Source organism: Lutra lutra, chromosome 5 (assembly GCF_902655055.1).
Source record: "Lutra lutra chromosome 5, mLutLut1.2, whole genome shotgun sequence".
Classification (NCBI taxonomy): domain Eukaryota; kingdom Metazoa; phylum Chordata; class Mammalia; order Carnivora; family Mustelidae; genus Lutra; species Lutra lutra.
In genome coordinates this window covers 32,880,688-32,890,394 of record NC_062282.1, presented here as the reverse complement: position 1 = coordinate 32,890,394, position 9,707 = coordinate 32,880,688, and the positions used below count along the sequence as shown (strand labels likewise).

Genomic DNA, 9,707 nt, shown 5'->3' with positions numbered 1-9,707 from the left:
GCCTTGGCTCTGGGTCCTCCTCTAGAGCCCGCCCACACCGCTGCGACGGACGTCGGAGAACTGTGCCCCGGGCTCGCCGGAAGTACTTCCCTGGGCGGAAGTGCCTTAGCACGATATAGCGGAAGTGCCTCCTCTTCCGCCCTCTTTGGGGCCTGCCGCGGAAACAAGATGGTGAGTTGTTTCCAGTGGTTCTTCGTATCGCCTTCCATCCTCGTCTTCTGCGTCGCGCTCCCTGCCATCCTGAGGGAGCCGACGAGGGTCCTGATAGAGGGAGCGGGTGGGTAGGAAAGGGGCATGCTGTGGCCCTCAAGAGCCAGAAGAATGGCTCCTAACTGTACCTGGGGATGCTGAGTCTACAGCCGTGGAGCAGGAGCCACTCTAGGTCCCTTGTTTTCTTTCGATCTTTGGAGAAGCCTTGCCCTCGGATGTGAACTGAAGGAAGAAGCGTGGTCTGGGAGCGTTTGGCTCTGTAAGCAAAAAAAAAAACTCATTGTTGATGAGGTCTTGCAGGAGCTCTTAAGTTTGGGGGTCGGGGTAGGGAGGAAAACCACCACGTTATTTCGTCTTGCGGCTTGTCTTTTTTCTATCTCTGTCCTCTAAAGAATGTAGCCGATTTCGAAATAGAGTAGTCCCTGCGGAAGGCTTATGTAACTTGAAATGCTGGTAGTGGTCTCTGATCTAGCGTTTAAGAAGCTAGGAGCGTCCGCCGTGGTTTCAGCCCTAGATTGTCTTCAGACCTTTCTTTGTAATTGCTTTTAAATCTTAATCAGTAACGTCTTTTTTTTTTTTTTTTTTTAGATTTTTACTTATTTGACAGAGATCACAAGTAGGCAGAGAGGCAGGCACAGAGAGAGAGGGAAGCAGGCTCCCCGCTGAGCAGAGAGCCCGATGCGGGGCTCGATCCCAGGACCCTGGGATCATGACCCGAGCCGAAGGCAGAGGCCTAACCCACTAAGCCACCCAGGCGCCCCAATCAGTAACGTCTTTTACTGAAAACGCCGGGATACGTGTAGAAATCACTAGATCTCAAAATCGTTTCTCCCCTTTGCAGACGAAAGGGACGTCATCGTTTGGAAAGCGTCGCAATAAGACGCACACGTTGTGCCGCCGCTGTGGCTCGAAGGCCTACCACCTTCAGAAGTCCACGTGTGGCAAATGCGGCTACCCTGCCAAGCGCAAGAGAAAGTGTAAGTGGATTGGTTTCAGGCCGATGGCCTGTCAGGCGTTGCGGGGGGATGGCGGTAGTCTCGGGCGCGCTGTAGGAGAGTGGGTGTGGCTTGGGGCGTTAGTCGGTCCTTAAAGGAAAAGTGCGTCTGTATGCGGATGAAGTGGACTTAAAAACAAGGGAGGCGCTCTTTAATACGTTGACCAGCGGTGCCTGTAACGTAGGTGGGGAAGAGCCATTAGAACCTTACCTGCATGTGTGTTCTAGATAACTGGAGTGCCAAGGCTAAAAGACGAAACACCACTGGGACCGGTCGAATGAGGCACCTAAAAATTGTATACCGCAGATTCAGGTACAGTTTTTTTGTGTTTCCATTGTCGTTGGTTCTGTGAGCTTGGAGAAGAACCTCCTTTGTGTGCTGTAAAATGAGGGTACTGCCCCGGTTAGTGGGGTTGCACGTGTTGGAGGGTATTTTTTCTGCTGCCCCTGTAACCTTCAGACCAGTCAGTCTGGATTTTGTTACTCTCTCAATGAGCAACCGTATAAGCTATAAATGTTTAGATTGCGGTTGGAGCGGGATACCCCAAAATGTAGTAATATTTCTTGGGGATAGGCCACACCTCACTTTTTCCCCAAAATTTGTCAGGACAGTGGTGAATGAGGTCTGGGGTTGGGCCTTTACTTTTGTGGTTTTGAGCAAATCTGCTGTAGAAAACTGTCGTCGTTACTGCATTTGTATAGAAAGAAAGATCTCCTACTCTCGTTCAAGTCAGGCTCTAGAGTTGTTAGAAATGCAGAATTTCAGCCCCAGCTTACAGAGAAACTGCATTTTAACATGCCTCTTACGGCGTCAGTCGTTTAGGTCTCAACCAAGATAATTTGTTGGGGAGACTGTCCTGTGCTGTGTAAAGTAGGAGTTGGAGGGCATCAACTAAAACCAGGCTAACCTTTTGGTGCTTCAATTCATAAAGTTTAAAAGGGGGATAACAGTACAATTGCTCTTTGGGGTGTGTATGTATAATAAATGAGTTAAAATGTAAAGCACAGTTAAGCAGTTTAGAAAATGTCAGCAATTAAACATGCTCCTTGTTTTCCTGGCTAAAGGAGTGAGCTTAGGGTCCCTGCCTGATAGCCTAGGGACTTACTTTCACAGTTGGATCTCTTAACAAGCAGGAGAGACATACTGGCTTGGTTACCGGGACAACAAAATAAATTGTTGGCCTTTTTTCAATTGCAACTAAGTGTATGTTTAAAATGGGTATCTTGACGCGGAAGGAAGTAAATAAAATAGTGCAGCTTATCGATGATGTTGTAAAAATAAATGTCTGAACATATGAATTTGATACTGATTTCAGCATTTAACTGAGATGAGCTCATTTAAATCTGTATTAATAAAAACTAAAATGTATAAATCGTTGTTGCTAAAGTAACTGGTTTTCATGTTTAATACCATGCAGGCATGGATTCCGTGAAGGAACAACACCTAAGCCCAAGAGGGCGGCTGTTGCAGCATCCAGTTCATCTTAAGGATTTCAGCGATTAGTCACAATAAACATCGTGGTTTTAAAAAAAAGTTTGGTGTGCTGAGGTATTTTTAATAGCCCCGTAGTATCAGTGAGTTGCCATAGTGTTGGGGATGGGACAACTTACTAGATTACTTGTTAAGTGACTGTTCTGGAGCATTAGCTTTTGAACTGGATTGTGCTACTGCTTAAGAGGATAAGAAACAAGCAGAATTCCAGGATTCCTTCAAGTAAGTAACCCTGGACAATAGAAAAAATGCAGTATGAGCACAGTAGAACTCATGGTACATACGGGTATTTAAGATTTATTTAAGAGTTGGGGCACCTGGCTGGCTCAGTTGGAGGAACATGCAGCTCTTGATTTCAGGGTCATGAGTTTGAGCCCCACGTGGGGTGTAGAGACTTACGTAAAACTTAAAAAAAAAATGTTAGAGTAAACGAAAAAGCATAATTGCTTTTAGTAACATTCATCTGCTATAGTCTGTTGACTTTGGGGAGTAGTCCTCAATCCTGTGTGATAGGGTTTGGAGTACCAGTGAGAACATGAAGGATAGTAATTGAATAAGTTGTTTTGGAAAGGTGATTTTAACTCATTCTAGTCTCCAAAATGCTTGCTTGGTATATAGCATATAGGCTTGTGTGTGATTTTAAGGTGGCCAGCTGAATATGAGAAGCTCCTTGCTAGGTGTGAGTCAAAACATTGGAGTGGGATGGGTGAAGAGAAAGTTGGGCGACATGCAAATGCAATCTGTACAAAGTAAAGGAAAGCCAAATACATAAACTTAACATTTGTAGATGAAAGGCAATGGTAACTAGGTCCCCAGTGGTGTTTCTTTAACCCTCAACTGAGTGATCATTGGTTTTTCTATTATAGGGCTCTGAAATTTTTGTCATGCTTTCCCAGTTCTGGTGGTTTGTTGCCAGTATTTTGTAATGAGACAAGGCCAATATAGTTGGACTGCTGAGTGAGAGAACGGAGATTAAGTGGAGCACGAGTGTTCAAACAGTCACCGTTTAAGTGGCCAACTGCAGTCTTAATTTGCAGCTTCCCATTGATCACAACCTGGCCTGTAAAGGATTTTCGTGATCTTCAATGCCTTGCCAACCTTTACTGCACCCTACAGTACTTCCCCAGGATACTAGCTAAGTGCTGCCTCCCTACTTCTTTTTTTTTTTTTTTTTTAAGATTTATTTGAAAGAGCAAGCACAGGTGTGTGGGAGCTGGGGGAGGAGCAGAGGGAAAGACTCTCAAGCAGATGCCCTACTGAGGGATCTCAGGACCCTGAGATAACGAACTGAGCCAAGATCGGTGGAATGTTCGATTGAGCTGCCCAGGCTTCTAACTCATCCTTAAGATCTCGGCTTACGTTCACTTGGGGGATCCCCAGCTCATCTAAACACATTGGGCTTCCCTGTGTGAGACTAGAGTGACCCTCTGTACTCTAGGCATGTATTGGTAGAGCATGCTTCCTGGAGTCTTGGTCTTTCAATAAATGCAGTACAATTCTATAAACTCATTTAAACACTTTTTTATCTAGCTTATTATAATAATACAGTGTATAATACATATATACACAAATGTATTGACCATTAACCAGTAAAGCTTATAAACAGTAGACTAAGGTTTTGGAGAGGTGAAACTTAATCGTGCATTTTTTACTGCCTGGGGTGTTGATGCTCAAAAACCTGCATTGTGGGCGCCTGGGTGGCTCAGTGGGTTAAAGTCTCTGCCTTCGGCTCAGGTCATGATCTCAGGGTCCTGGGATCGAGGCCCGCATCGGGCTCTCTGCCTACTTGTGATCTCTCTCTCTGTCAAATAAATAAATAAATAGATAGATAGATAGATAGATAGATAGACAAAAACAAACAAACAAACCTGCATTGTTACAGGGCTCAGCTATACTGGAGAGAATGGAAATAATCTGATTTGCTCTGAACGTCTTCCTGAAATCTTCCAGTGTCACTAATGCTCCCTGAGTAATGGAGGGACCCACTAAGATACGTATTGGCCAGTACGGAATAAACAGTCTGTGGGGCAAATGTGCACTGACCTTAACACCTGTGAAATTACTGAATTCTGGGTCAGGAAAAGCATTGGGGCAAAGGGTAAGGGGGCGGGTGGGCAGTGATGCATTAGCAAAGGCATGTGTTTATTGAGTGTAAGTGAGCTGACTTCGTTTGCCAGGCCTGTGGCCTGTGGCCCTTAACACGGAGTGAATTTGGAAAATTACTCTGGTGCTATGGTAATTATCCCCCCAGATCATAGAACGCTCATGGACCAAATGAAACCACTCTGATCAGTTAAATTTGATTTTAAGGCCCAAGGAGAAGCAATTGGAAAGAGATGGAGCTGGATTAGCACATTTAGAGAGCAAACAGTTTCAGATGAGTCATGATTTGCAGAAAGTTTATGTCTGATTTATGTGATGACGTCCCAAGTGTTGGTTGAGGTTTGGGCAGTGGATCCCTATCTGACAAAACATTTCCCACTTAATTATATGTAAGACAGTAAAAAGTACACCTGACCCACTCAGGCAGCTTAGTTACCCTACTGAATTGGGGAGAAAATTGTGTTTCTCGGGCAGAGGGTACTCAGGACCAGATTAGTCACCAACGTGTTGTTGAAATGAAATCCAGAAATAATTTATGAGTGCTTCACGTCTCATGTATTGTTCACCCAACCCTTTAATCAGATACTGTGGTTTTGTTGGGTCAGGAGAAAGAGAGGGTTGGCAAGAGAAGAATCTGGAGGGGTAAGCTGAACAAATCATGAAAGGTTTCAAGTACCATAGCTACGGAGTTTGGACATTAGCATGAAAGTAATGATAAATCATTGAAGGTCTCAACCCTGCAGTGGCACAATTAGTTTTCACTAGCAAGATAATTGTAGAAGGTGGTGGTGATGTGGATGTCATGAGTCTTGAAGCTAGAAGATCAGGCTGCAGGTTCTAAAGTTAATGTGAAAATCATGAGGACTTGGACTAAGGTAGTGGTAGTGGGGCTGGCTATATTAGGAAAGTCTCTAATGAGACTATCTGAAATTTGAATCAAAGGGAACTTTTAAGACCCCCATTTCCTTCTGTAACATAGCCTGTGTGAGGATTTCAGGAGGTCATATGTGCAAAAATATTATCAGGAAAGGGCACCTGGGTGGCTCAGTTGTTAAGTATCTGCCTTCCGCTTAGGTCATGATTGACCGGGATTGAGCCCTGCATTGGGATCCTTGCTCAGCAAAGCCTGCTTCTCCTCCCACTCCCCCTGCTTGTGTTCACTTTCTCAAGTAAATAAATAAAAGCTTGACAAAAAATAATTCTTTAAAAAAAATTAACAGGAAGATAGGAGTCTTGGATGATAGGTTTCTGACCAGGGCAAAGTGGTGGTTTGTGCATTTCACTGAGATGGAATAGAATGGAGGCAAGAGGGGAAATGCTAAAGTTGGTTTTGTTGCAATCCCCGTGGGACACGAGGAGGAGGGGTTTAGGAAGAATTGAGTAAACCTGGTGGCAGTTGGACCAGAAGTCTGGGCTCGAGCTCTACACTGGAGTAGTGAAGTTGGGAGAGGGACTTTAAGGGTTAGAATGGTGAAGATAATTTACACAGAGATAAGAGATGATGGGGAGAGAAAAGGATGCAATTACTTGACTGAGGAACTTCAGCAGCCATCCTTGACAGTTGAAACTGAAATACACAAACTCAAGAAAAATGATGTAGAGAGGCTCAAAGAAGGATTTAGGGGGAAGTCCATAGATTAGAGAGAGCGGTTCATTCATTTGTTCAACATATAATGTGCATAGTGATATACCTACTGTGTGGCAGGCCATGTTAGAGGTGCAGTGGGAACAAAAGCTGTTGAAGTTGACAATTGACACCAGGCATTGCAGAATTAATTAGCCCATAAACTAGGACAGGGTTGAGTCATACAAAGAAAGGGGATTATTTGAGGGGGCACTCAATCACCAGCAAAAAAAAAAAAAAAGGGTCTGTTTTTGTTTTTTGAGAATGAAGATTTTAAAAATAAAGACTAGGGTCCTAGGATCAAGTCCTGAATGCAGCCCTGAATCAGGCTTCCTTCACAGCGGGAAGTCTGTCTGCTTCTGCCCCTCCCCTTCCCTCTTGTGTGTTCATGTGTATGCACACACACTCTCTCCACTCTCAAACAAAATTTTAAAAATAAGGACTTCCAGATTTGGCAAAATTTGGGATAATGTTTACTTTCCATAAACTTGATTTCAATAGAGTATTGAAAATAAAGCCAGTTTTCTAGGGATTCAGCAAAGATCAGGCAATGAGGAATGATGAGTTTAAAAAAGATGCTTTGGGAAGGTTACCTGGAAATTCTATGGTTTCCTTTCACTTCTATTGATGATATGGTGTCCTTTCCTGAACCAAATACCTGTTCAGTGACCTCTGTGTGCCGGAAGCACGCCCAGGTCCAGGAGATAGGTGGAAAATGACAAAGGACCCCGCTCTGACAGATTTCAATTGTGTGTACATAAGCGTGTGTGTGTGTGTGTGTTGGAGGGTGACCGGGAACAAGTAAGCAATCAGGTAGTGATAAGTGTTGTAAAAACAAAGAAGCGATAGAGAATGTGGAGGTAGAGGACCCTTCTTTAGAAAGGCGGTTAAGAAAGCTAAATGATAAGGAGCCGCCCCTGCAAAGACAACAGTCATTCAGGCAGATATTCAGTCTTTTTTGAGTTCTGGGTTGGTTGCAAAATTTAGCTTAGGCTATAATTAGCTGTAATTGTGTAATATTGTATATTCATATAAGAAAAGCAAAGTAACAGGGTGCCTGGCTGACTCAGTTGGTAGAGCATGTGACTTGATCTTTGGGTTATAAGTGGAAGCCCCCTATTGGGTATAAAGATTACTTAATAAATAAATAAAAATTCTTTTTAAAAGTGTTAGAAAAGGGGCACCTGGGTGGCTTAGTCAGTAGAACATCTGCCTTCGGCTTGGGTCATGATTTCAGGGTCCTAGGATCAAGACTTATATAGGGCTCCCTGCTGGGTGGAGGGCCTGCTTCTCCGTCTCCTGCTAATCCCTCCTAATGCTCTCTCTAAAAAAAAAAAAAAACAAACAAAAAGGTGTTTAAAAAAAAATGTGGGACACCTAGGTGGCTCAGTCGGTTAAGTGTCCAACTCTTGATTTCAGCCCCACCTGGGGCTCTGCACCAGGCATGGAGCCTGCTTAAGATTCTTTCCCTCCCTTTGCCTTCTACCTTCCCCAAAATGGAATCTGGAATAAAAATGTCCTTGCACAGTAAGGAAGAAGGATGTTTTGTCAAGGAAAATTCCAATGAAAAAATGGTTCCTGTGTGTGCAAGTAGTTTGTAGAATAGGCATGATATGTGGATTGAGATAAAAACATAACTTTATTTTTGTGTGCTTTCTTTATTCAGTGGGAATATGCTCCAGTGCCCCGGGATAAAGACTTGGTCTGACCCATGTATTTTTAGAGCACTTACAGATTCAAACAAACAAAAACAAAAATAAAAAAAAACCCTTCTGGTCATGGTTAATTGCAAAACAGTTTTATTTCATTAAGTAAAATGTCCAGTCCTATGTAATAAGTCAAAATTCAAAGATGACTTCACCTTACCTCACCTCCAGCCTGGGCTTCCTTTGGGCTGGATGCGAGCAGTGGAGGAGAAGGTATGGTCCCTCTGGTTTCACCTTTCTCTCCTGTACATCTCTGTCAGCTGCAACTTTACTCCTCCCCTGTACCGAGCAGAGGATTAAGCCGACTTTTACTCTTGGGCTCTTGTATTAGCTCTTTGGAGATTTCCTACCGAGACCCCTCTCCTATAGTTCCCATCTTGGTTCAAAACTGTCTTTTGTGGGAGCCTGGGTGGCTCAGTGGGTTAAGCCGCTGCCTTCAGCTCAGGTCATGATCTCAGGGTCCTGGGATCGAGTCCCGCATCGGGCTCTCTGCTCAGCAGGGAGCCTGCTTCTCTCTCTCTCTCTCTCTCTCTCTCTCTCTGCCTGCCTCTCTGTCTACTTGTGATCTCTCTCTGTCAAATAAACAAATAAAATCTTTAAAAAAAAAAAAAAAAAACTGTCTTTTGTGACTTCTTCCTAGACCCTAGGGTTCAGCCTCTTTCTCCTAGGGTTTTCTGTACCTCGAAGGCCCTACTGGCAGGATCCAGAACTATCCCACGCTCTCTCTTGCCTTGAGTGGCCCACATTTGGGCCACAGGAAATACTGCCACATTCCTGACCTGACCAAATTCTGAAGTGCAGCGGGCCTTTCCTGGCACACCGCCAAAACCGTTGCAGGAACATATTTCAAAGTTCCCTCAGTGGTTCTTTTGAAGTTTCCTTCACCAGAAGGTAGCAACCCTCTTTTCCAAAAGGTTGGATTAAATACTTAAAACTCTCTTCAAGGGAATTTCTTTGCTAATCTCTCCCTTGTATCCCTCTTATGTCATTGATCTGAGGATTCTAAGAGCTATGACAGGTTTTTTGATATATTCTCTTTTATGTCTCATTTTGGTAGTTCCTTGAGGCAGGAAAAGTCCTATTTTGATAGAGTGCTATATTTATATAGCTCTGAAAATAAACATCTAGCAAATCTAAAAGTACTTGGTTTGCCCTGAAAAACGCTTAAAGTGATCTGAACTCCTGGTTGTTATATAGAGAAAATAAGTCCTTTAGAGGAAAGGTCTTTAAAAAAAAGACAACTGATAAAGTGGTATCAGAGAAAGGTCCAGCTTCCCCAAGTTAGAGTAGAGATAGTCGAGGTGGCTGAGGAGGAAGCAAAGACTATTATGCCATGTGGCAGATGGTATTATTTCAGGAGCATAACTATCTCGGGCAAATAGGAGGAAGGGAGGGGTGACATATGATTCAGCAACCTCAGAATGGAGAAGGCATAGTCAGGGCAGAAACTGTTTACTGTCCCTGTGGCACAGAGGAGCAGCCCTCAGAGAAGCAGCAGCCCCCCAGGAGAGGAGACAGGAAGCAGGAAGCCTCTGAGAGAAGTACTGTCCAATTAGGGATGACTCTGGGGAGAGAAAC

The 9,707-nt window shown here is 43.9% G+C and overlaps 1 protein-coding gene and 1 non-coding gene across 2 annotated transcripts; both read left to right on the top strand.

The window, feature by feature from the left end:
• Positions 1–19: 19 nt before the first annotated feature.
• On the top strand, positions 20–2,738 carry RPL37 (ribosomal protein L37). The gene is made up of 4 exons (XM_047730120.1): positions 20–171; positions 1,052–1,187; positions 1,433–1,517; positions 2,623–2,738. The coding sequence occupies exons 1-4, from the start codon at positions 169–171 to the stop codon at positions 2,690–2,692; spliced, it is 294 nt and encodes a 97-aa protein (XP_047586076.1). The 5' UTR covers positions 20–168; the 3' UTR covers positions 2,693–2,738.
• Positions 2,460–2,539, top strand: LOC125101471 (small nucleolar RNA SNORD72). Its single transcript, XR_007127869.1, has one exon. It is a non-coding gene; the product is annotated as a small nucleolar RNA SNORD72 (small nucleolar RNA).
• Positions 2,739–9,707: the final 6,969 nt, after the last annotated feature.

Bases quoted from the DNA above. Each gene is read 5' to 3' on its own strand.
- RPL37 (XM_047730120.1), top strand. The intron at 1,188-1,432 runs GTAAGTGGATTG...TGTGTGTTCTAG, and splicing joins TGCCAAGCGCAAGAGAAAGT to ATAACTGGAGTGCCAAGGCT. The intron at 1,518-2,622 runs GTACAGTTTTTT...AATACCATGCAG, and splicing joins ATTGTATACCGCAGATTCAG to GCATGGATTCCGTGAAGGAA.